The following is a 27,051-nucleotide window of genomic DNA, read 5'->3' on the forward strand; positions in this document are numbered from 1 at the left end:
GACATCCAGAGGCCCCCAGAACACAAGAGACCAAGGAAGACCAACAGAGGGGCAGCCGCGCCACTGTCCCAGAAAGAGCTGAGGAGAGTCCCAGATGAGGGCTCACTCAGCAGCCGCGGAGCAGAAGCCAGGGGGAGTTGCAGTGACGCGCCCGTGAGTGGCCCGAGCGAGCCCCAGGCTCCAGGCCCCGATAAGCGGCCGCCAAGGAGTGAGCCGGTGTGTACCTGGACGCCCATCCCCGGACACAAAGAACCACCAACGCACCGATGTCTGAGGGAGTCCGCCACTGGCAGGGGAAGTGGTGGTAGGGGGAGATAGGCCTCCAAACCTTGGAGGGCCTGAGATGTCCCCAGAGAGGTGGCGCCTGACACCCAACCTGACATATAGACACAGAAATACAGGCACACACATATACAAACATCCATTCCCACCCTCATGCTCTCATATGCACTTACTCCACACTCAACCAACGTGGAGACAGACATAAAGAGACGCTGTACACACGATCACACTCCCCAAGCGTACCCTACAAACCGGGTCTAGGTACCCTTGCCCCTGGAGGGGGAACTGCACCCAGACCCAGGTGGTATTACCCTTTTCCCTGCGGTGGGGGGAGGCAGACCGCCCCGACTCCGCAGCAGCAGGGAGGCCCCACACCCCAGACCGCAGTCGGACGGCCAACTCCTCCTCCTAGCCCCCCCCCCCCCCCGCTCCAGCAGGTCGCAGAGAATGGGGGTGAGAGAAGACTCCAAACCTCCCTCCACCCGCTCATTGTAGTGTTGATGCATGTGTGTTCTAAGGTGCATTTAAAACCCAGGAGGGCATGGAGCTACCTGCCAGAGAGCAGCAGGTAAGCGCATGGTCCCTCCTGCTAGCCCTCAATGTCTACCGGTATGTGTATTTAACCTTGAGAGCACTTTGTTACTAGCGGCCTGTCACAAAAACACATTTTGTATAGTGTTTTTTTTTATTATCTTGTTAATAAAATGTATACAAATGTGTGTGATTAATCACAATGTGTTAGTGTGTAATCACCCTGAGACATGCATGCCTGTCTGTAAGAGTCAGATCTAAAGCCACTTGTGATTTGGAGATGCAGCCTGCAGATTCTGTCCAGATTATCCCAGCTCTCTTCACTATATATCCAGGCTTCACTTATCAAATGTGTAAAATTCAAGGCTGGTCCTTAAAAGTTGCCAACAATGCAAAAACTGCATAGCCACACAAGTCCCAGCGTTTCCCACCGCAGCAGCTGTGAAACGAAAGAGGAGAAAGGATGAATGAGTGTTTGCTTATCGGCTCTCCGCTCTCCCCCAAGCTGGCGTTGTTCTTGGTAGCCATGACAACGGAGATAGTCCCAGCTTTGTAAATACAGGCCCCAACAGCCCAAAAAAGAAAAGAAAAAAAAAAGGATTGGGATTCCCTGCGCAGCCCAGGAATCCCCCTAGCAGACTGAAGACACAGATAGGACCTGAACTCAGTGAGTGTGTTCGAGCCGAGGCTCGAACCAGGGCCTGTCTGTGCTTCAAGTTGCCAGGGGCCGGCAGGTGTTCTGCGCCACCTGCCCGCCGTGTAAGCTGTACAAATTTGCTATATTTGACTTCTCTGAATATAAATTATTTTTGAAAAGGCAAAATAATAATTTTAATGTGAGGCAAAACATGTATGGTGCTCGATAAAGATGACACGCCGACTCACTTCTTCTTCTTTCTTTTTTTTGCAAAGTTTGTTTTCATATTAAACCAGTGTCAGTGACGTCATTCTATGCGACTACCACAGTAAAGGAAAAGCCTGGATCTGTACATCTTTTTCTTTTATTTTTGTTGTCTAAAACACAAAAATCGCGAAACAGTCAGCTCACAAAGTTGCAGGTTGGTGGCAATTTGGCAGAACAGCCAATGACTTAAAACATTTAAGTGCATATATCTTGCCACAAGACATGTGCGCTAAGCTAGCCAAATTAGTTTCTGTTAGCGAATCAAGTTCAAGCTCCTCACATATCATCATCCAGGGTACAGTCATATGCTCATGAGGAGATCCCACGCAGGTAACACTACGGCAGTGCAACAAGTTAAATATGCACACATTTTAAGCTATTTCCTAATATCTAACCATTATGATAAATGTTTGCCTGCAACCGACACAACCAACACAAATGTCATTGAAAAAAACAAAACCCTGTGATCACATGTTTCTGTTTTTCTAGAACAGAAGAAGCACAATTTAAAAAGCCAGTAGTAATAAATCTTTGTTGTTACTGCATGATTCGAATGAAGTACCTGAAGTCTGGCTGGAATAAGAAGTGGTAATCTGTGTACTGTGCTAGTGATCTGCATAATTCACCTCATCTGTTTGGATGGCAGAAGTCGGCTAACTACACAGCTAATTTCATCAGGCTGCTAATGAAACATCTAAAATGATAGATGGTTAACTACACAACGGAAGTAACAGCATTACAATCACTTGATTTAATTACATTTTCCCCCCAAACATTTGATCCAAATTAGCAAAGTACTGCAGCCATCTGAACCTTCTAGGTGTTACATGTTACAGTGTTCCACTCTGGCCAGCTTTGAAAATGGAAAACTCTTTGCGTGGTTTACTCGGTTCTGTAAATAAGGCTCCTTTCATTTGTGAGACTGTATTCCACAGCCAGTTGTCTTCTCTCCCCTTTGGTCCGCCCTTACAAGGTGAAGGTGCTGCCCACCCATGATACCAGCAAGGTGCGTGCAAGTGGATCCGGCCTTAACACCACTGGAGCGCCCACCTCTCTGCCAGTGAAGGTCACCATTGATGCCAAAGATGCAGGTGAGGGACTGCTGGCAGTGCAGATCACTGTGAGTGCATGAACGTGGACCACACAATAATGTATTCAAAGCATTGATATTTAGGTAACAGTTTTTGTTTTCTCCTGAAGGACCCAGAGGGGAAGCCCAAGAAGCAGATATCTGTGACAGCCATGATGGGACCTACCTGGTGTTTTATGTGCCAGACATGACTGACAGATACACCACTCTCATTAAGTACGGAGGAGACAAGATCCCTTATTCACCCTACTGAATCAGGGCTCTGCCCACCGGAGATGCCAGCAAGTGCACTGTCACTGAATGTTGTCCAGTGGCCAGGTAGGACTCACTTCCTTGGTTGCTTATACACTTTTAGTTTTCTTTGAAAACGGCCCTTTAAGTCACTTGATCCATGACTTGAGCGAGCACTCTCCATTTGTTCATTTGATAGTTATTGTAGAAAAGATAAGAAATGATGCTTTAGTCTTTTTGTAAATTATAGTCAAACATACAATAAACTGAGGTATTCCCTTTGGTTAACAGAGCAATCCGATAATAAAAGTGGACAAAGCACATCGAGTTGCCACAAATATCTTTGTATATTACGCAGTGGGGCAAAAAATGAGGTGACCAAATACTTCTTTTCCACCATAATTTGCAAATCAGTTCTTTAAAACTCGGACAAGTTAGAGGTATACCTATGATGAAAATGACAGGCCTCTCTCATATTTTTAAGTGGGAGAACGTGCACAAATGGTGGCTGACTAAATACTTTTTTGCCCCACTGTATTTGATCCTGTCTCCCTCAATACTATTTAATATCTAAATGCTTGATTCATCATATTATAACAAATGTGCTGTTGTAGCTACTGACAGTGAGTTTGATTCCATTTTTTCCATCTACCAAAGAGAAATAATATCTCTTAGTGGCAGGTGGATCACACGTTGATTCTAACACTTTGCATATGACTGGGTAGGATGAGCATTTTATAAGCGCTTGTGTGGTTTTTGTTTATTTAAGGAAATACATCAGTTTCCCTTGTATTTTAAATTTGAGTGAAGATCCTAAATTGGCCCCCACTCTTCACTTTGAGAAAAGGCTAATCTGTCTTATCCCCACATGAGCACAGTCAGATATAATACAGGCTTTCACTCAGGAGCAGGAAGGCTAAAGGCTGTTTAATGTTTGATCTAACTGTGTCAGACATTTGCGTTCTCACGTGCATGGACAATATCTTGAAAACTTCAGAGCTGCAGTGCATGTGTAAAAGTGGTTAGAAAGCAGTGCTTTAACACAGGTTTTGTCTCTTTGCGTAGCTGCTCGGTCCATCCAGACTCCCCTCGATATACAACAGTGATGCCAGCAACTCAAATACAAGCTCTCTCCAAGTGATTCCTTCATCATCAACATCTGCATCCATGATCCATTAGCTCAACAGCAACATCTGTCAGCTGTGCATCCAACTCGGGGGAATCGCCTGCTGTGCTCAGCCAGTGGGCCGCAATTTCTGTGCCTTGTTGATGGCCTCGCTGTATCCTGTGCTGGAGAAAGCTGGTGAGGAGACACTGCTGGTGAGCCAGGCGGCGCTGAGCTCCATGTAGGACATCAGTAAGGCCTGTGGATACACTTCCCTCAAGGAACTGATCAATGAGAACTCTGACTACCTGCTTAATGACATATCACTCAACCTTCAGAGGCTCAGCCAGCATCCACAGGTAGTTATGAGGTGTTTTTGTTTTTAGCCCAAAATGGACACAGAAATGAGTGCTGGAGGGTTTACCCGATTTCCTTCTTTGTCTGCTTAAGCCTGTGCGTCCCTTTCAGTAAGTGATTTGAATCCACCTGACATTCAGAAGGTCGTGGTAGAGCATATCGTACGAAGGCAAGATGTCAAACACATCCAGTCCCAGGTTAGACTCCGTACCTTCTCCGGTAAGGTTCCCAGACCTAACAACAAAACTGATTATGACACGTGGCGCACACAAATTAACCTGCTCCAAAATGACCCCAGCATGTCCCCGCTGCAAATATCCAGAAAGATCCATGAGAGCCTGCTCCCACCAGCAGCTGATATAGTTAAAATGTGTGACTCACAGGTGCTATAGCGTACGGCCACAGCTTCACTCTGAGCTCCATCTCCATAGAGTGCAGACAGTGATATCTGATACTCCTTAAGACACAGGACAACAGTTTATTGAGATATTGTATTTTTTATTTCATAATATGTACTCCAACAACTCAATAGTTCTTCCCCACCTGCCTCAGGTCGCCTCCACTTAGGGAGATCCACTTAATGAGGTAAGAAACATCATCATCATCTGCAGCTTCCCAGCGCACCGTGATGTCACTGTCTGAGAAATTAGTTATCCTAAGGTCTGAAGGAGGAGGCACCTTCACTAGAAGAAAAGAATAATGTGTATGGGAATTTTTTAAAAATGGGAAAGCTACATCTTTATATCTTTCATTATTAATAACATTTACAGTACTGTGCAAAAGTCATGAGCCACACGCTGAAGTATTTCATTGGACATTATCTGTTTTTTCCAATCCTTTTTAATCCAGTTCTTGTACCTGACCATTTTCTGAGTAATGTTTTTTGTTTGTTTGTTTGTTTGTGTAAAGACTTGTTTTGTTTGTTTGTGTAAACACTTTGCACTGACCATTATTGGAGAATTAAAAAGCACCTAATTCAAGGAATATGTGTACACATAACAGAAAACTTGGGAAAGAACCAATTTGAAATCTTTGAGCACTTTGTTACTAGCGGCCTGTCACAAAAACACATTTTGTATAATGTTTTTTTTTTTATTATCTTGTTAATAAAATGTATACAAATGTGTGTGATTAATCACAATGTGTTAGTGTGTAATCACCCTGAGACATGCATGCCTGTCTGTAAGAGTCAGATCTAAAGCCACTTGTGATTTGGAGATGCAGCCTGCAGATTCTGTCCAGATTATCCCAGCTCTCTTCACTATATATCCAGGCTTCACTTATCAAATGTGTAAAATTCAAGGCTGGTCCTTAAAAGTTGCCAACAATGCAAAAACTGCATAGCCACACAAGTCCCAGCGTTTCCCACCGCAGCAGCTGTGAAACGAAAGAGGAGAAAGGATGAATGAGTGTTTGCTTATCGGCTCTCCGCTCTCCCCCAAGCTGGCGTTGTTCTTGGTAGCCATGACAACGGAGATAGTCCCAGCTTTGTAAATACAGGCCCCAACAGCCCAAAAAAGAAAAGAAAAAAAAAGGATTGGGATTCCCTGCGCAGACCAGGAATCCCCCTAGCAGACTGAAGACACAGAGAGGATTTGAAGTCAGTGAGTGTGTGAGTGAGTGTGTAAGTGTTCGAGCCTCGACTCGAACCAGCGCCTGTCTGTGCTTCAAGTTGCCAGGGGCCGGCAAGTGTTCTGCGCCACCTGCCCGCCGTGTAAGCTGTACAAATTTGCTATATTTGACTTCTCTGAATATAAATTGTTTTTGAAAAGGAAAAGTAATAATTTTAATGTGAGGCAAAACATGTATGGTGCTCGATAAAGATGACACGCCGACTCACTTCTTCTTCTTTTTTTTTTTGCAAAGTTTGTTTTCATATTAAACCAGTGTCAGTGACGTCATTCTATGCGACTACCACAGTAAAGGAAAAGCCTGGATCTGTACATCTTTTTCTTTTATTTTTGTTGTCTAAAACACAAAAATCGCGAAACAGTCAGCTCACAAAGTTGCAGGTTGGTGGCAATTTGGCAGAACAGCCAATGACTTAAAACATTTAAGTGCATATATCTTGCCACAAGACATGTGCGCTAAGCTAGCCAAATTAGTTTCTGTTAGCGAATCAAGTTCAAGCTCCTCACATATCATCATCCAGGGTACAGTCATATGCTCATGAGGAGATCCCACGCAGGTAACACTACGGCAGTGCAACAAGTTAAATATGCACACATTTTAAGCTATTTCCTAATATCTAACCATTATGATAAATGTTTGCCTGCAACCGACACAACCAACACAAATGTCATTGAAAAAAACAAAACCCTGTGATCACATGTTTCTGTTTTTCTAGAACAGAAGAAGCACAATTTAAAAAGCCAGCAGTAATAAATCTTTGTTGTTACTGCATGATTCGAATGAAGTACCTGAAGTCTGGCTGGAATAAGAAGTGGTAATCTGTGTACTGTGCTAGTGATCTGCATAATTCACCTCATCTGTTTGGATGGCAGAAGTCGGCTAACTACACAGCTAATTTCATCAGGCTGCTAATGAAACATCTAAAATGATAGATGGTTAACTACACAACGGAAGTAACAGCATTACAATCACTTGATTTAATTACATTTTCCCCCCCAAACTTTTGATCCATATTAGCAAAGTACTGCAGCCATCTGAACCTTCTAGGTGTTACATGTTACAGTGTTCCACTCTGGCCAGCTTTGAAAATGGAAAACTCTTTGCGTGGTTTACTCGGTTCTGTAAATAAGGCTCCTTTCATTTGTGAGACTGTATTCCACAGCCAGTTGTCTTCTCTCCCCTTTGGTCCGCCCTTACAAGGTGAAGGTGCTGCCCACCCATGATACCAGCAAGGTGCGTGCAAGTGGATCCGGCCTTAACACCACTGGAGCGCCCACCTCTCTGCCAGTGAAGGTCACCATTGATGCCAAAGATGCAGGTGAGGGACTGCTGGCAGTGCAGATCACTGTGAGTGCATGAACGTGGACCACACAATAATGTATTCAAAGCATTGATATTTAGGTAACAGTTTTTGTTTTCTCCTGAAGGACCCAGAGGGGAAGCCCAAGAAGCAGATATCTGTGACAGCCATGATGGGACCTACCTGGTGTTTTATGTGCCAGACATGACTGACAGATACACCACTCTCATTAAGTACGGAGGAGACAAGATCCCTTATTCACCCTACTGAATCAGGGCTCTGCCCACCGGAGATGCCAGCAAGTGCACTGTCACTGAATGTTGTCCAGTGGCCAGGTAGGACTCACTTCCTTGGTTGCTTATACACTTTTAGTTTTCTTTGAAAACGGCCCTTTAAGTCACTTGATCCATGACTTGAGCGAGCACTCTCCATTTGTTCATTTCATAGTTATTGTAGAAAAGATAAGAAATGATGCTTTAGTCTTTTTGTAAATTATAGTCAAACATACAATAAACTGAGGTATTCCCTTTGGTTAACAGAGCAATCCGATAATAAAAGTGGACAAAGCACATCGAGTTGCCACAAATATCTTTGTATATTACACAGTGGGGCAAAAAATGAGGTGACCAAATACTTCTTTTCCACCATAATTTGCAAATCAGTTCTTTAAAACTCGGACAAGTTAGAGGTATACCTATGATGAAAATGACAGGCCTCTCTCATATTTTTAAGTGGGAGAACTTTCACAATTGGTGGCTGACTAAATACTTTTTTGCCCCACTGTATTTGATCCTGTCTCCCTCAATACTATTTAATATCTAAATGCTTGATTCATCATATTATAACAAATGTGCTGTTGTAGCTACTGACAGTGAGTTTGATTCCATTTTTTCCATCTACCAAAGAGAAATAATATCTCTTAGTGGCAGGTGGATCACACGTTGATTCTAACACTTTGCATATGACTGGGTAGGATGAGCATTTTATAAGCGCTTGTGTGGTTTTTGTTTATTTAAGGAAATACATCAGTTTCCCTTGTATTTTAAATTTGAGTGAAGATCCTAAATTGGCCCCCACTCTTCACTTTGAGAAAGGCTAATCTGTCTTATCCCCACATGAGCACAGTCAGATATAATACAGGCTTTCACTCAGGAGCAGGAAGGCTAAAGGCTGTTTAATGTCTGATCTAACTGTGTCAGACATTTGCGTTCTCACGTGCATGGACAATATCTTGAAAACTTCAGAGCTGCAGTGCATGTGTAAAAGTGGTTAGAAAGCAGTGCTTTAACACAGGTTTTGTCTCTTTGCGTAGCTGCTCGGTCCATCCAGACTCCCCTCGATATACAACAGTGATGCCAGCAACTCAAATACAAGCTCTCTCCAAGTGATTCCTTCATCATCAACATCTGCATCCATGATCCATTAGCTCAACAGCAACATCTGTCAGCTGTGCATCCAACTCGGGGGAATCGCCTGCTGTGCTCAGCCAGTGGGCCGCAATTTCTGTGCCTTGTTGATGGCCTCGCTGTATCCTGTGCTGGAGAAAGCTGGTGAGGAGACACTGCTGGTGAGCCAGGCGGCGCTGAGCTCCATGTAGGACATCAGTAAGGCCTGTGGATACACTTCCCTCAAGGAACTGATCAATGAGAACTCTGACTACCTGCTTAATGACATATCACTCAACCTTCAGAGGCTCAGCCAGCATCCACAGGTAGTTATGAGGTGTTTTTGTTTTTAGCCCAAAATGGACACAGAAATGAGTGCTGGAGGGTTTACCCGATTTCCTTCTTTGTCTGCTTAAGCCTGTGCGTCCCTGAGCTTTTACTGTATTTCATTGTAATCCTGTCTTGTTGGCCAGGCTTCACGGGTGTTGACAGTTATGTTGACTCACTCTGACTGCAGCCCGTGGTCGGGGACATCGTTCAGGATGTGCTGACGGCTCTGGATCTCAGCTACGAGCACACAGCTGCTCTTTTCTGCTCCGTGCTGCACGCGCTCATGAAGGCACTGGGTAAGATTTCAACAGTGATGTCAGCTTGAGTCTCACGTATATTGGGAGTCAAAGAGGATAAGGAAGAAAATGTGACTCAAGGCATTCTCTACCGCATTTTTCTGTGTTGCCTTTCAAAGTTTCTATCAATGAGTACATTTCAGGATATATAACTTTGCTTGTTATCAAATTATCAGTGTCTTTGGAAACATTTAATACATCGTGATGGTTTAAATGCTGAGTCGTTTTCTGTTGTAGAATTAATATTCATAATAATATTCATACAGAAGTTTTACAAGCCCTCACAGTAAAAATGTATAAATTAAATGTCACTAATGGGCTCTTTCCAAAAACATCATTGTCTGTGTCACACTGATTTTGATCAACTGACTTATTTTATTGTAACCAAGCCTATGTTCATATTGTTGTCTTGTTTTTCCTTTAGCGAGGTGGTTTCCTTCCACTTGTAGCGGGACCAGTAAGTCTGCCAGCTCCAGGCAAAGCTCCAGTGACCAGGAAGACCTCAGCATTGGCCAATTCCTGCTGATTTACTGCAAACAGAAAGAACTGGCAGAGAGCTTTGGAATAGAGGATGATGACACTGAAGACCGAGGTAATAGGTCTGTCTACGGGCCAGTGGAATATAAGCTATAGGTTGTAGTGGTGGTGAGATTAGATTCAGAGTGTAGAGGAGATGGATCATTGTAATTAAGAGTCATAGAAATCTGAACCTCACTGCTAAACTGGCGGTCTAACTGTACATGTGCTGCCATTGCAGAGGTCCCTCCCACTGAGTGTGAGGATGTGGAAGATATTGGTAGTCCTGATGTGAAAGCAGAGCTTCCCTCCCACCTCAGCATCACTAAGGATGTTACGGAGCGCTGCATTCATCTGCTGTCTGATCCCAGCCTCAGGCTCCGACTCAAGGTACTGTATCAGTAGTTTTATGTAGAGTCAACTTCACAGTGTCAGCAGGAAAAATAGTGATTTTAATCAACATTAATAGTAAACAGCAACCTGCTATTTAGGTTAGGGTGATGGATTTGAACATAGTGTGATGAAGCATGTTTTCTGCCCTTGCTGTACAATCAGAACATGGTATTGCATTAATAGAAGTCATTTGTGAAGGCAGTGATTTATTAGTCATGTTGTTTATTTTTCTTTTTGGTCCAAGAACGTTATGATGTGCACCAGGCGACATACAGATGTCAAACATGCCAGCAGCAGTGCAGCCCTGAGTTAAAGGACCTGATTAGGAGTGGATATTGGCCAGCATCTGTCAACATGTCTACTCTTTACACTTAGACCCTTGAGCTCTTTCCAGGAACTAAAAGTATTTTCTCCATGATTCTCCAGGGAAGCTTTTGCAAAACTGTTGGAGTGTGGTACTAAGTGTGGGGGAAGGGTGAGTGAAGTATTTCTTTGATATTGTTTTTCAATAAGCAGATGCAAATATTTATTTCTCTGTACGTACAGACTGGGCATGCCAACAGCGATGCAGTGCAGCACAGCTTTCTTGATGAGGAAGAGCAGCTGTGCTGTGATGTCAGCTTCAGCTGCCCAGCATGCTCACCTGAAATGTTGGCGCTTTCAGTTGATGGGAACAGAAAGCTATATCACTTTCAGCAAAACTAAAGGTGCTCATTGTTGATGTTATTTGTTTTTGTGTTTTTATGCATATGTTTCTATATACCTTCCATGGTTAGACTTTATTGTTTCTCCGATGTTGCTCTGATGACTGTGACTTTTTTGATGGTGTTTTTGTTGCTGAAGACAGCCAAGTGTCTGCATTTGTTGACTCTTTTTCTTTTTGGTTAATTTGACATAATAGTTTTTACTATAGTAACCAAATGTCTGTCTTCTGCAAAATGACTACTGTTAAATTAAACTAAATGGAAAATCTTGTCATTTACTTTATAATTCCTTGCTATTTTATTATATTTGTTACATGTCATAGACACTGGGAAGAGGCACCATGGGGATTCCCAGTGGACAGCAGCACGAGAGACTTCCAGGAAGTGGAGGTCGCTGTGTGTCGACATGGATTAATGTGTCTTTTGTGTCACTTTCACTTCAGGGACAGAAAACAGGTCACCGTGGTGTATTTCAGGAACGGTTACATGCCTGACAACTACACTTCTGAACAGGTCCAACTTTTGATTTGCACTCAGGATGATTACATCAAAGAGTTTAATTAAAAACACTAAAATGAAACCTGCAGACTTGCTTAAAGTGATTCGTATTCATGAGAAACTGGAACGTCATTATCATTGAGTTTATTTCTTTCCCTGCTTAGCAACACCAAGTCTAGCCCTGATTGGCTGATATAAGTGACAACAGACCTCTGTCGCTATGTCAGTTTGAATGGGTGATTAGAGACCAACACATGTTTGTTGCTGCTCCATGTTCTCTGCAACATTGTGTGTAGTTACTGCAGCTGTGTGTGCATTCTGCTGGCAGGAACAGGAAACAAGTGAAAGAAAACTGCCGAGCAGCCTGGAAGGAAAAGTTATCGGACATAACAAGTTAAAACAGTTTGCAAGTTTCAAGCCAAACTGCTGAATCTAGCGTCCAAGTTCTCCTTGATAGCGTGACTCTGTGTTGTTGTCCTTCATTCTTCTGTCTCTGTCTGTCAAATCTCAGCGGAATATAAACCAACTATTGTCACGCTCTGCTGGTTGGTGTGCTTGCAAGCAGAGAATTCATTGTCTGTTTTCAATTGCAGAGCTGGGATGCTCGTCGTCTGATGGAGCGCTCTCGAGCTGTGAAGTGTCCAGATATCAGGGCTTACCTGGCTGGTTCCAAGAAGGTTCAGCAAGTGCTCGCCAGACCTGGAGTCCTGGAGAGGTTCTTCCCAGACCAGCCTCAAGCTGTGCAGCAGATCCGAGCGGCATTCGCTGACCTCTACACTATACATGGGGAGAAAAAGGACACGATTTTTTCATTGTTTGGAAAATTTGGCATTAGATAATCCTCACCTGGGTTTTGCTGTCCAGTGTAGGCAATATCATTCACATTTTATTCCTGTGATTTATTTTCTGTGGTTGCGCTCGTCTACAGGGTCCAGAGATCTATAAAACAGTATCAATGGCCTTGCAGCAGCAGAACGGTTTGTCTTGAAGCCTCAGTGAGAAGGAGGAGGTACAGCGGGGGGACAAAAGCATCTTTAAAAATGTTGGCAATGCAGCAAATGCTGAAACTTCTGTTTGTTTCTCACCATTTGTTAAACTAGGGAAGCTTAAGCAGTGCATGGATCTGCACACACATGCAGCATTTTCTTGCATTCCATGTATGAGCTAGCCTCAGTCAAAACAGTGACGACACAAACATGACTGCCTGCTGTTTTGCATTACTGTGTATCTACTTTGATTCATAGATGCTGTACTGTGACTGAGATAATAGTGTATACGAGACACACTTGACAACAACATTGATTAAGATGTGAAAAAGCTACGGCTGACTAACCACCCTGCCTTACATCACTCTGGGCTAATACTGTAAAAAGCAATAATTAGTTTTCTTTGTAATATCAGATCATTTGTTTTGATAAATACATAGTTCAGTATCAGGGTTCACATGAGCTATTTTAGCAGTAATTTGACACCTCCACTATGATAGTATTTCGCTGTTAATCATATTAGCAAGGAAGCTAGGGTTTGTAATTCATTCTTAATTTAGCCACGCTGCATGAATTTGGATGATAACACTTTTGAAAATGGCAGTTTAATTTATTGGGCAATTATAAAATCGTATTTCTTAGGCTGGCTTTTAAGGAAGCCTGGGAAGAAAGATGGAGGTGGAAAGGATGTGCAAGCTATGGGACAAAGTTGCTGAGACTAGGTTAAAAAGAGGTGAGGATCAGTGAGCAGGAGTGTGGCTTCGTGGTGAAAAGAGCACAACAGATTCTCTGGAGAGAAGGTGAAGGAAAGTCAGCTGAAGCAAGACAGTTTGTGGAGTTTGTGCTGGACTGTATGTTATGCTGGGAGCCTGGGGATTAGTGGACTTTGATTCCAAGTTAATACTAGCTAGTGTTTCTCACTGGTCTTTGGGCGGTGGAGTAAAAGGGATTGGTTGGTGGCTGTTTCTAATGTTAGTCTTTTCTTTGTTTTCTTACAGGCAGGGTAAAGACATGGTGATAAATGAGTGTGTGGGCCATCTGCTGAGGACCAAGAGCTCAGGACACTCAGACGGGGGCGTCGCAGCAGGAGTCACCGTGCTCGACAATCCGCTGCTGTTCTGAGATGTCACACTCCTGCCTGCACATACAAACCACAGTGAAGTCAAAGTTCCACCTGCACCTCCACCTGTTCCTGTAACAGCATGAACACTGACAGAGGTGAGACAGCAGAAAAGTCTTTGTTTATTTTTGTAATAAGTTAAGGAATTAAGTTACGAACAGGTCTGGCAACAGGGATTACTACACCACAGCCCGATCCAACCTGAAGAGAGGCATCAGAGAGGCAAAGGGGGACTATAGGAGGAGGATCGAGGACCATTTGAAGAGTAATACCAGCCGGCAGGTGTGGCAAGGCATCCAGCACCTAACCAACTATAAGATCAATCTCGGAGCTGCGGACGGTGACCTGGAGCTGGCAGAGGAGCTGAATATCTTCTTTGCCCGCTTTGAGACCAGGGTACCGGAGGTATTGGAGCCACAGCAGCAACACGCCACCCATAGCAGCACCACCCTCACCCTGGAAGAGCACGAGGTGAGGCGCATGCTGCAGGCTGTTAACCCGAGGAAGGCGGCGGGTCCTGATGGTGTGCCAGGTCGAATATTGAGGGATTGTGCAGGACAGCTGGCTGGGATCTTCACCAGGATTTTCAACAAATCCCTCGCACAGGCAAGGCAAGGCAAGGCAAGGCAAGGCAAGTTTATTTGTATAGCACAATTCAACAACAAGGTGATTCAAAGTGCTTTACAGAGACATTAGAAACAAGAACAAATAAAAAGCATGATTTAAAATTGAATAAAACAAGCAAATAAACTAACTAACTAATTAACAAACAAACAAACAAACAACAGTATATAAAATCAAAACAGACTGTCCCACTCTGCCTGAAGTCCTCCACCATAGTCCCCTTGCCTAAGAAGCCCCACATCACCGGCCTGAATGACTACAGACCGGTGGCACTCACCCCAGTGGTAATGAAATGCTTTGAGAAGCTGGTCCGCAGACACATCACAGCAGCCCTGCCCCGCAGCCTGGATCCACACCAGTTTGCCTACAGAGCAAACCGATCCACGGAAGACGCTGTAGCCACAGCACTCCATGCTGCATTAACTCACCTGGAAGAGCATGGTAGCTATGTGCGGATGCTCTTCGTGGATTACTGCTCAGCTTTTAACACCATCCTTCCACACAAACTGGTGGCCAAGCTACAAGACCTGGGGCTTCCATACAGCACCTGCATGTGGATCAATAGCTTCCTCTCGGGCCGTAGACAGAGAGTCAGAGTTGGCCATCACACATCCTCAGCCCTGAGTCTCAGCACTGGCTCACCCCAGGGCTGTGTGCTCAGTCCACTGCTCTACTCTCTCTACACACACGACTGCACTCCTCGCCACCACAGCAACATCTTTGTGAAATTTGCAGATGACACCACAGTGGTGGGGCTCATTTCCAAGGGAGACGAGTCTACGTACAGAGACGAGGTGGAGCAGCTGACGTCATGGTGTAAGGCCAATAACCTCCTCCTCAACACTTCAAAAACCAAAGAACTCATAATAGACTTCAGAAGGAAAAAGGCAGAGATCCAACCACTATTCATAAATGGGGACTGTGTAGAAAGGGTGGCAAGCTTCCGCTTCCTGGGAGTCAATATAGAGGAGAACCTTTCCTGGAGTGTGAACACCTCCGAGCTGCTGAAAAAGGCCCAACAGAGACTGTACTTCCTGAGAATTCTCAGGAGGAATAACATCACACAGAGACTGCTGGTGTCCTTCTACAGAGCCACCATTGAGAGTGTTCTAACTTACTGCATATGTATTTGGTACACTAGCTGCACAGGGGCTCAGAGGAAAGCACTCCAAGGGATCATTAACACCGCCCAAAAGATCACTGGCTGCCCTCTCCCCACACTGGAAGTTCTACACAACACCCACTGTTTTAAAAAGGCCCAAAACATCATAAAAGACACCTCACATCCTGGCCACTCCCTGTTCGAACTGTTGCCCTCAGGCAGACGGTACAGGGCAATCAGAGCAAGGACTAATAGACTCAAACATAGCTGTTATCCAACTGCAATAACACATCTGAATACTACAAAAAAATGTCCATCACACCACTCTTGTGTTAATCTATGCACGGTCTGAAGCATGTGTGTGGGAATGTATGTGAATGTTTTACTGTTATATCTTATTAGTATTTTAAGTATTCTATCTATTTTATTTATTGAATTTTATTGTTTTATTTATATTTTGATATTGCTAGGGATGATGCAATGATCGGGGACCATTCTTAATTTCGTTGTTCTCATGACAATGACAATAAAGTTTCTGATTCTGATTCTGATTCTGATTAAATAAATAGTTTCTTGCATTTTTGATTTAATGATTGTGTTTAGGATTATTTCAGAAACATGTTTAGAGGATCTTTGTAAGCCTGCATTTACTTTAAAAGAAGGGAAGCACTTCATTCTACAGAAAAGGTGACACATTACAGATGAGTTCATAAAAAGTGTCACTCACTCTTTCAAGGCTCTGTCACTTTTTCTTTTTTACTGGAACAGCATGGTAAAGTAGGTGTAGGGTGCCATCTTGTGGCAGTGTGTTGTTACTACAACATATGAAATTGTGTTTCTTCAGCGCCACCGAGCTGCTCTCTCAGTCACAAACTGAACCTGTTTTGTTTAGACAGATAAATCACTAAGTACAGTGAAGCTTTTGGTTTTGTAAAAGTGTTTCTTATTCAAAATGCATGTTGATTTTTACAAGGTTGAAGAGCAGTTAGCAGTGCATTCATGGACATCTTTAAACTATTAATTGAAGAATCTTTGGTCATGATGGCATGAACTAGAAATGTGAGCTCCAGGTGAGACTGCACTGAAGAACAAGTGTCCTTAAACTGCATCAACTGATGACTTCTTACAATTTTATTCTACTGTGTGTTTTTATCATTGAACGTTTATGTCTTTGTGTACACATACGAACACAAGCTACTGTAACTTAGAGAAGCTCAGCAATATATTATTAAGTACACAAACAGTTCCAGGTGCTGGACTGTTTGAAGACCCCACTTTGGATCATGTGAAGGACATTTCGTTTTTTGTTACAGGCATTGAAGGGTTAATGCTGTTAATTGCATAGTGCAGTGATAGATAACTTGGTAGAGCTGGTCCAGCTTGTGAACCAAAGAATAATATCTAGTATGTTGTGAATGAAAAAAATAAATGGTATGACTGTTCATTTACCGAACCCTAACCTGTGAGATCAGGCTCACATCTCTGATCATAGAAATGGGGAACTTTTCAGGAAATGTACTTCAAAAAATAAAAACAAGAGTAAGATGGGAAAGTCAGAAGGAAAGACACTTTCTCAATTGTGAGAAATTCTGTGAGAATTTTAGCTGGATTGTCTGTGGTATAACTGGCATGTAACAAGAGGAGTCACCCACTGCTGCCCATTACAAAGGAAGAGGTTTTAGGACTTCCAAACCATCTTCACTGTTCCCATCAGGAGGCATCCATTTCTTTGTTACACCCTATGCTTTGAGAAATACACTATTATCACACCACAGTGAGCCAGTTGCATGAACAAACTAGACGGAGAACTTGATTTGTACATGCGGTCTGTTCTGGGATCAGTGTGGTAGTTAACCCTCATTTAACACATTCCTCTCTGCTCGTCTAGCTTGCTCTAACTCACATTTATTTCTTTATTTTTTAACCTTATTTTGCACATTAACACATATCTATAGCAAGGACAGAGACACAGCCACATATGTTGAGTCCAGGATTGTATTTGAGCATCAGGAACAAATGATAAGAGCACATATCAGGAGTACACTGGATAGCTGTTTCTCAAAGGGTTTAATAGAAGGAAAGAAATTAAAGGGACTACATATTCAAAGGTCCAATTTCTGATACTACCCTATGAAAATATTTGCTCTGTGTGCCCTGCTGCAGCTGCTACATTTGGCTCCAGATTCACTTTTTGGTTCCTACGCCTCTCGAGATGTGTTAATGTAGACAGGCATTAAAAAACTTTGGTCAACCAACCAGCAGTATGCCTGCTATGTCGTATGAAATGCGTGGAAGGAGAGGAACCGACTGTCTGTTACATATAGATAGAAAACAAAGCTCTGACGTGACCTCGGGTCAGCCAGCCTGACGGTCAGAGAAACGGAAACGTGCTGGATTGTGGATCTCTGAGCTGCACGTCAAAGATGCACCTATGCACAGATCAAATCTCAAAAGTGCAATGTACCTCATATACATGTTGATGCGAAGTGCCGCCAGAGCAAACTTTTCCACTTCATTTGCAGAGGTGTTTTTATTTTGGAATGTGTATTTATTGTTTGCAGTGTATGTATGTGTGTATGTATGTATGTATATATTAGGGGTGCAACGATACTCGTATTGAACCGTTCGATACAGTGCTTTCGGTTCGGTACGCATATGTATCGAACAATACAACATTTGTAATTTATTTTATCAACTTTCCTTCTGACGACGCTGTCTGTGTTGAGCGCTCAGTGAATCTGCGTTCGACTACTCCGCCTAGGCTGCACTGTCGAGCGCAGATCCACTGAGCGCTCAACACAGACAGCATCGTCAGAAGGAAGAGCGCAGGGCAAGCTAGCGAGACAGAAGTTAAGCTCTCCTTGCAACATGGCAAATTGAACCTCCCCCATCCTCATTCAGATCTGGCGTTTGGAATTATTTTGGTTTTCATGAAGGAGGACGAGGAGGAACAGAGAGTCCAAGGTCCTCACTTAGTCTGGTTTACGCAAACACTGCCCTCTGTAAGTTCGCAAGCTCGGCGCAGGAGAACCAAGGAGAAGGAGGAAGAAGAAGATGATGATGTGAAGTTGAGAGTTGTTTGCCCCGGCGCTTGGGGGTCCCTCGATGTTTGCCATCGTAACTTACGAATGTGGGTTGGGGTGGTGAAATACCCCATCGCGATTACTAAGGGGTTGGCAAATACCCCCGAGGCGATGAGACAGGGGTAGCGAAATACCCTAATGCGAATAATGCGGGGTAGCAAAATGCCCCACCGCGACATCGGTAAAGGTAGCGATATACGAGTTACTAAGTGTGTCGGGGTTGCGGACAAATAGCCAGCCAAAAAGACAGACAGGAGCGCACACCACCGACAAGGACATGTCCCGCACCAGGCCGTGAGAGCCGAGGAGGGATTCAGGCGTAGCAGCTTCAACAGCATCAACATCTGTGTCAGCATCGCAAACCTCTCGGGGAAACCGCGGATTCTTTAGCGGAAGAAACTTAGGTGCATCGAGCACTGCTGCTGCTGCTCCTGCTACTCTAGGGCCCTTGCCCTTCGTCCCGTTTCGCGACAATACCCCCACCCTCCCTCACTGAGCCTCTGCACAAGGTCTAGCTGTCCTGCGGCCCGCGAGGGCGGGGTGGGGGTCCGCGTGTTATTATCCCAATAATAAGGGTACATCAAGCCAAACCTTTGTAAGCAAAGACCATCAAACTCAGAAGTGAGTGGTTGTTAAATGGGACAGTGTAGCCTGCAACAGGGATATTTTGGACAGCATTGTTTGACAGAGACAGGAGGATTTTTTATATCTATATTAATAATGCAGTATAGCCTACATTAAATATATTATGTATAACCCAGCTGAATGAAAAACAGTGCTTCAATAAAATTTCAAGGCACATGTATTCCAGTTTCAGATCCTAGTTGTATCACTTTATACCATCTTCTAGACTACATTGAATATCTTTTAGATCTATAAATGATATTGCAAGTATTATGTTTGAAAGTTTTAGTAATAGATAATAATAATAGATAATTTAAGTAATGTGAAAAAACATGATCAACCTGACAAGAAGTGTAGCCAAAATGTCTGTATCGCCCCCTGGTGTCTGACTGAGCTATATGTCATACCTCACCCACCACACCCAACCTTCATGTTAGCAGATCGGACAGGAGCAGCTAGAGAAGACATGCTAAGAGGAGAAAAGCACAGTCAGAGTCAGCATGTAGTGCATTGTGGAAAAGATCTGATTGGCCATGTTTTCATCATTCATCAATGCAATGATCCCAAACACACTGCCTAAAAGCATAGCTGGATAGGAAAAGACACAATGGATATCAGTTATGGACTGCCTCCCGGCAGGCCAGACCACAACATTATTGAAGCAGTGTGGGATTATCAGAGAACAGAACAAAAGGCAAAAATATCCAAAGAAGAGTTTTGAATGTTCTTCAGGAAACCTGGAGAACTATTCCTGCCGACTGCCTAAAGAAATGACAAGAAAGCTGCCTGCGAGAGCTCAGGCTGTGTTTAAGGATAAAGCTGGTCACATTAATTTCCCTAATTTCTTTCGGGATTAATAAAGTATTCTGATTCTGATAAATGTTGACTTTGAAGCTCATTAGAACAGTACAAACTCTGTTCCCCCCCCTATTTCCTGTATTTATCTTTGTTTTTTAAGGGGTTGCTCATGACCTTTGGACATTACTATAGCTATCAAAAGAACATCCTGGAGTGCCCTCCCTCTTTCTCTCAGCTCATTTCAGCACAGATTTTCACTGGACCACCAGGGGGAGCAACATGTACTGATAGAGAACTATTCCTGAGAGCTGAGAGCACCGATGTGGCTGATTCAGGTCAGTGTTACGGTACAGTGATGCAGAATGAAGTCACAGCTCACACAGAGTCTGGGAAAGGCAAGCGTCAGTGTTTTTGTCCCGTGCCTGATATTACCATCATTTTACCATGTGACAGTTTGACATGAAAACATTATGATGCCATATCCAAAAGATAATTTTGAGTTACTGCAGTTGCAGGAAGCTGGTGCTAAAGCAGACCTGTAAGCAGAGACGGACACAAGGTGAGAGTGTTTTGATAAGTTTTATTTTACTAAAAAAAAAAAAATGGGGAGAAAGTTCACATTAACATTTAGCCTCAATATTACAGTATATTGAAATTCTTCTCAAAGGAAGTAAAATACAACATTTTATTTTCTTTTAACCTTATATTAAAAATATCAAATAGTACTCATCTAGCAGTGCTTACAGTATTTTAAGATATGCTGCAGGCTTGATAGCAGAAAGGTTGGCTTTATACAGAGCACAGAGGGTTTTCTTTTATGCAGTTATGTATTTATTTACTTTTTTTTCCTTTGCTTTGCAGAGACAGCCTACCTTTTTGTTATCTGGCCTAGTTTGATTGACAAGCTGAACATGCAATGAGGGCAACTACACAAAATCATCCTACAGATTATACTGGTGCAGTAAGACACTTGGAACAGGCTTGCAATGCAACAACAAAAAAACAAACAAACCAAAAAAGCTAAATGTTCCATTCGTTGTGTTCTGTCCAAACAACCGTCATGTCACAGGGTGCCCTCGCTCCTCTACAAAGTGATCTGAAATGAATTCTGGGTGTATTTTCAGTACAGCTTACCAACCATGGACATGGTGAATAAGAAAAGTAGACTAAAAAATAACATCACTACCTGAATAAACTTCAAAAAACACACTCCTTAGAGCATTTCTCTAGTTGCACAGAACTGTACAGGCACACGTATTATATATATTTAAAATAAATAGGGCTAATTTGGCCGAGACTCAGTGAGGAGGGCACTTCTCTCTTGCTTGTCAGTACAGAGAGAGGGAAAAGAAAAATTCCAGCCATTTACTGGGACGGCCGTTTTCTATAATTCTTGTGTTCCCTTAAACACACAAGTACACACACACGTCATGTACATCCACACTGTCATTCAGACACATTGGCCTCCTCCTACCACCCCCCCCACACACACACACACAGAAAGCCCAGGGAAGGAAACAAAAATCAGGTGCTAAACATTATTCCAAAACATGTAAATGCCTTTATTTGTGGAATGCCTCTGACCAAGAAAACAAAAACAGAAAGTAGAGTTTGAGTCGACTGGTTTTTCAAATCATCAAACCAGAACTTGGCAAAGGGATGACAACACCCCACACGCCGAGGCATGATCCTGTGCCACTGCGCCAGGCTGTGGCCTCCAGACCCTTGTCCCCTCCCATTTTCCCCACAGTGGTCCTATAACTCCCTGTCTTCTTGCCAGTGGGAAGCGGCTGGGCTCTCCTCGCGTTTACAGGACACGACACATGACTATTAAGACGCCCCGGAAATCTCCTTCACGTGCCCGGCTCCATCTCCTCACAGGACTGGGTGTGGTAGGGTCGGGTGGATGTGGGGTTTAAACGGAAGGGAGATGTGGAAGGGGAGGGCTGGGGGATTGGGGGGCTGTACAGTTGAGACGAGCTGCCTGCTGTGGGCGAGGGAGAGCTGAGGCAGGATTACTGACTGCTGGGGACCAATGTTTGTATGGAGTCTCTCTCTCTCACTCTTTCGTCTCCAGGTGAAGCCCTGTGGGAGGTGGCCGGGGATTAAACATCGGTGGAGAAGTAGAGTGTGTTTCGCTTCAGCTCAGCATAGGAGATGGGAGGATGCTGCAGGTAGTAGAGCAGCACCTGGACCTAAGAGAGGAGAAAACAAGGCTGTATGAGTACAGCTTCTGCTGGAACAATTTGCGCTTGGATGAGGGTGAAAATGATCATTCTGGATTTTGTGACAGAAACATTACAACCAACATTTTTTTTTTTTTATATGGAAGCAGATATGGCTCATGAGCTGGCTGCTGTGATGTGCTTTGCTTTAAAATATCTGAATTTTTACATTTATTTTTACAATTTACAGGGCAGACAAATTGCTGCTGACCTAAAATGAGTAAGGGAAGGTTGTGGCAGTAAGCCATGGACGGAAAGTCACCTTTGACCATTATTAAAAAGAAAATCAGCTTCATAAACATAGATGAATCAATCAATCAATCTAATGTTCTTCCTCTCTCTGCTCCACAAATTCCCCTTAATCTCCGCTTTAATAACCAGTTTTATCATAAGGGCACATGTCTGGTTAACGCTGTCGCAGCTCATCAGGAAAATCACCTCCTAGCGAGAATGTTGCCACTTTGCTAGGTGGAGGGTCTCTAATTAAAAAAACAAAATAAAAAAATACAAAGGAATCCATCACTAATTCACCCAGATTATACTTAGATTACATGCAGGATGAAGCACTGGCCTCATCTGTCTGACGTGTTGTATTCTTAATGCAGTAAACATTTAGACTTTAAATAAGCCTCAGTGCAAACACTGGGCTTCACTGTAATGGACAGATGGGACCGTGCATGTGCACTCTGCCCCCATTTATGATGATTTACTCTGGATGTTGTTTATTCTGCCAAGCGGAGCTATTTGTGAACAGGAAACACATCTCTTTGCAGAGATGAATGGATAGCCTGCAGTCTAAATACAGCTGGGGTGGGGTGGGTGGGGGTCAGTGACATTGGTCACTGGGTGATGTGGGAGTGAAATTCATCTGCAGATCACAAGCAGCAGCTGTGATACGCACATACGCACCAATTTAACATCGACCTCTTGTACCTGCTAGGCCAATTGATTTTTTTTTTATCTCAATTAACAAAATGCAGCTTTGTATTCAACTTTCAAAAACATCCATGCACCTGTGCCATGACGTCATGTGACCAGATGTCAGAAGCGGAGGTGATGTGCTGTCCCTTCGCGCTCTCTGACTCTGAGGGCCTGAGCAGAGTGGGGCCGAACACGGTGGCCAGGTTATGAAGGGACATCTTGTTGATGGGCTCCTTCTCAGCCACCCTGCAGAAACAACAACCAACAAGCACCGTTAGATTCTCTGTGATGAGCTTAGTCTTATGTATAAAGGTGACTGGAACAGGTTAAACATTTTTGTAAAGAAAAAAGCGAATAAGCACGATTAAAGAATAACAAAAAGTGTGTGTATTTGCGTGTCTGTGTACCGTTTGAGGTGCTCCAGCAGCGTGAGGAAGGTCATGATGTTGGGGTCAGGCAGCGAGCGCAGGAGGTGCATCATGCAGTTCTCCTTGGCTGCTGGGTCTGAGAGAGCTGTGAGAGAGGGAGGAAGAAGATGTCAGATTCAATTATGGCAAGACAGCTTTCTAACAGTCCTCATCTTCTCCAGTTGGTCAACTGTAACTCACTTTGGCAAAAGTCTAAACACACACACTTCCTGGAATGAATGTAAGAGCTCAAAGGTCGCACCTATGCCCTCCATGAAGGCGGGATAGAGGCGGTCAGTGAGGAGAGGCTCCGGCAGCTCCCTGAAGTACAGCTTCAGCGTTCCTGCAATGGCGTTGATGTCCATGTCGCTCAGCATCACCAGGATATCTTTGGTATCTGTAAATCAGACACAAACACTTATCACATTATTCAAGTTTTACACTTGATCTCTGCTTCCTCTGTCTCCAGGACTGAGGTGACCCCGCATGCATTGGTGTTTGACTTTTGTTTATCACATCAGAGTGGATGCTAGGCCCTGCTCAGTCACATCTCAGCGAAGTAAAAGCAGCTGTGACCACAAAGACTCTTATGCAACAGGAGACCTTGAACACGATACAGCTGCTGCTCCTCATCTGTCCTGGATTGCCTGACTGTCAGTTTTCACTAATCCCTCATCTAGAGTGCTAAAGCAAAGACCTCAGTTACTAAAAACCCGGCTGCAGAATTTTTTTACATCTAAAAGCAGCATAAGGTGCTACGTTTTTTGGAAATTACTGAGAAAAAAATGGGGTATGGTGGGATTGTAATGCGGGGGCAGCCGGTTTTGTGTTAAACCTATCGCCTTACTGACTCTCACATGACCCAAGTTCAGGACACATACAATAAAAGCCAAATGATGATTTATTTTTTTGCTGTGTGGATCATTTTATAATGTTTGCCAGTAACATCTGTAACCTGGTTGTTCATACGTGATTCCTGCTGAACAGAGTGAGCGAATTAATCGCTGTGCTGGAAAACAGAGTGAGCCCTGCAGAGTGTCCTCATACAGTCTGTCTGCGGTTTCCTGTCAGTTTCAGCTGTTCGCTGCAGTGAGACCAGTGTTTTTGACAATGTGCTGAGTGCACTGGGCGTCTCACAGATTTTTAAAAGCAAAGTGCAAGAACACAGACAGATGACTCATGTGTTCTGCTGAAAATCAGTATAAGACTTCACTGATACTGAACTATTGTTCTTGTGTCTGTATCTGACCAGCTTCAGAGGAATGTTTTTTTCTTTGTTAAGCCACTTCACACCAATCTGTGAATCACTCAAGCATAAAAAAGGCATCTAACTCAGGGGATGAACCATTGTTGTGTCTACACATAACAGACAACTTAGCAAAGAGTTTATTTTATCTTTGGATCTTTAGGTACTTTGTTGCTAGCTGCATTTGGCAAAACACAATTTGCCCCCATTTCTTTAGTTAATCCATCTACTGTTCACTGAAGCTTCATCAGAAATGGTCTAAGTAGAAGGATGACTGTTGCTGAGGTATGCCAGATTACACAAGAACTGAACTGAAAGTCAGCAGCAACATCTTTAGGACGATGCAATACTATCAGTCATAGACTGGCCTCCCTAGATTGTGGATCTCGACATTACTGAAGCAATGTGGGATCATCCTGTCAGAGAACATCCAAAGAAGAGCTTTGAGTGTCCTTCAAGAAGCCTCTTCCTACTGTTCCTGGGACTTCTTAGAGAAATTACAAAAAGGCAGCTTAAAGTAAGAAAGTTCAGGCTCACATGACGAATTATACAAACTCTGTATTTAGCTGTATCTTTGCCTCTCAATAAATTATTGCTATTTGGAATTTTCCTAGAGCAAAAGAAATGAACTGTGGCTCATGACTTTTGCACAGTAGTGTATAAATCTAAATGTCATTGCACATATTCTGCATCACAGAATCACCTCTACTGCATTGCAAAGAGAAAGAACAATAAACAATATTGTCGTGCAGTAAAGACGATGGGAGGAAGAGCGTGTCACACAGAGACAGTGAATGGAGTCTTACTGGTATCGAATGCTGATTTGAGGGCCTGGATATCAGTGGCCACCCCTGAGATCCTGTAGATTCCCACTTCATCGATCCCTCTCTTCTCCACCTCCTCAATGCACTGACGGACTATGTAAGGCACCTTGGAGCGCTCGCGCCTGTGGACACACACAGCAGTTATTTTCTGATGACTGAACTCGGCTTGCACATCTTCATCACAGGCGCCATGAAAACAGTTGTTTCTTTTCATGAGACGGGAACTTTTCTCATCATCTCACATACACATCAATGAATGCCTATTCATGAAACTTTCAATGTCTCATTCTATCATTTAGACACATGAGCTCTGAGCCCTTTTCAGTCTCAACAACAGGAACAAGCTTACTTTGTAACAACGTTGATTTTGACTCCAAACACGCCACTCTGTTTTTTGGACGGCGTTCTCTTTAAGCTGAGGTCTCGACTTGTAAACTTCATGGAGAATTCCACTTTAATCTGAGGAGGAACAAACAACATTAAGAAGGCAAAACTGAAACTCTGGGATTGTTACGAGTCACTTTGTGTGCGATGACTAACATCTGTTTTTTTATTAATTTTATTTCTATGTCTGGTTTCTGCTATCTTATTACTAAGTTTATATTTGTATTGTACAGCACTTTGGTCTATTTATAAATAAATGATGATGATGATGATGATCTTTAAGCTAATCATTTTAATATATGGAGAAAAAACCTAAAATAAAAGAAAAATTTGTGGAAAAAAGTTTATGGAAAAAAAAAATAAATCAAGATTTCCTTTGTATATATTTAGTTATTCTATTCAAAATTCTGTCTGTACAAATCTCCGACCTTGAAGGCTTTATTTACTGGACGAGTCCAAGCTAAAAGTCCCTCTCAGATACTTACCCCATTCATCTCTATGACATCCATGTGCCAGTTCTTGGACTGCACAGTCTGAGGATCCAGCTGAAAGACACAACACAGACAGAAACATGGTTGTTAACATTTTTGAGAAGCCTAAATAAGGACATGACTAAATTCATACTGGGATTTTCCCAGGAACAGAAAAATTGCTTAATCACATCATCAGTGAGCCGTCGCTCCCTTGGACAACTCGACATTTCTCAATACAACACACAGAAAGGAAGAAAAAAAAAGGCCTGGCAACAGTATCTGTACATTTCTTCGAAACCTGCTCACTTAATTCCAGCGTACCCACGGTGGGTGTTGTGACCAAACCGGACTTTGCCACCAGGGAAATTCTTTTCCCACATAAATCCTCAGGAATGTTTGTTCTTGTAGTACGGAGATAGAGTCTGCTTTTATGCTTTAATCTGTCTCTAAATAAAACCTGAGAAAGCCTTAAATTTCCATTCTAAAACAGAAAGTGGTGAAGCAAAAGTAACCGTCCTCGTGTGTTTGACAGAGAAATGCCGATTTAACCTCTTTACATTTCACTAAAGAAGAATCCCAGTAAGACATTCAAGTATGATCTGACACCTTTGGGGTTTTGTAGCTACAGAGAATTAAAACATAATTAAAACAACTGAAAAATATCTCCAAAATTATAACCA

At 43.2% G+C, this 27,051-nt stretch overlaps 2 protein-coding genes across 10 annotated transcripts in view; one reads left to right on the forward strand and one right to left on the reverse strand.

The window, feature by feature from the left end:
* Positions 1–8,748: 8,748 nt before the first annotated feature.
* Positions 8,749–20,456, forward strand: LOC309715674 (TELO2-interacting protein 1 homolog). Of its 4 annotated transcripts, XM_082548972.1 has the most exons (11): positions 8,749–9,143; positions 9,291–9,443; positions 9,868–10,035; positions 10,201–10,349; positions 10,597–10,827; positions 10,899–11,059; positions 11,380–11,569; positions 12,148–12,563; positions 13,539–13,758; positions 20,052–20,226; positions 20,401–20,456. In XM_082548972.1, the coding sequence occupies exons 2-5, from the start codon at positions 9,431–9,433 to the stop codon at positions 10,663–10,665; spliced, it is 399 nt and encodes a 132-aa protein (XP_082405098.1). In that variant the 5' UTR covers positions 8,749–9,143; positions 9,291–9,430; the 3' UTR covers positions 10,666–10,827; positions 10,899–11,059; positions 11,380–11,569; positions 12,148–12,563; positions 13,539–13,758; positions 20,052–20,226; positions 20,401–20,456. The 4 variants fall into 4 exon arrangements, with proteins under 4 accessions (XP_082405098.1, XP_082405097.1, XP_082405100.1 ...); XM_082548971.1 differs by having other exon boundaries at positions 10,899–11,569; XM_082548974.1 differs by having other exon boundaries at positions 10,779–10,827; positions 10,899–11,569.
* abr (ABR activator of RhoGEF and GTPase) overlaps positions 20,452–27,051 on the reverse strand; it is a 120,439-nt gene continuing 113,839 nt past the window's right edge. For all 6 annotated transcript variants that reach the window (XM_082548966.1, XM_082548961.1, XM_082548963.1 and 3 more), the window contains 7 exons: positions 26,384–26,443; positions 25,864–25,973; positions 25,497–25,636; positions 23,707–23,841; positions 23,445–23,550; positions 23,130–23,283; positions 20,452–22,086 (listed from right to left, as the gene is read on the reverse strand). In XM_082548966.1, the coding sequence (XP_082405092.1) occupies positions 21,997–22,086; positions 23,130–23,283; positions 23,445–23,550; positions 23,707–23,841; positions 25,497–25,636; positions 25,864–25,973; positions 26,384–26,443 (795 nt within the window). In that variant the 3' untranslated portion in view covers positions 20,452–21,996. The remainder of the gene's footprint in view (positions 22,087–23,129; positions 23,284–23,444; positions 23,551–23,706; positions 23,842–25,496; positions 25,637–25,863; positions 25,974–26,383; positions 26,444–27,051) is intronic.

Source organism: Aulonocara stuartgranti (genome assembly GCF_965226115.1).
Source record: "Aulonocara stuartgranti genome assembly, chromosome: 10".
Taxonomy (NCBI): domain Eukaryota; kingdom Metazoa; phylum Chordata; class Actinopteri; order Cichliformes; family Cichlidae; genus Aulonocara; species Aulonocara stuartgranti.

Coding starts and splice junctions, on each gene's coding strand:
- LOC309715674 (XM_082548971.1), top strand. Junction 10,036..10,200: donor TGATGACACTGAAGACCGAG/GTAATAGGTCTG, acceptor CTGCCATTGCAG/AGGTCCCTCCCACTGAGTGT. Junction 10,350..10,596: donor GCCTCAGGCTCCGACTCAAG/GTACTGTATCAG, acceptor TTTTGGTCCAAG/AACGTTATGATGTGCACCAG.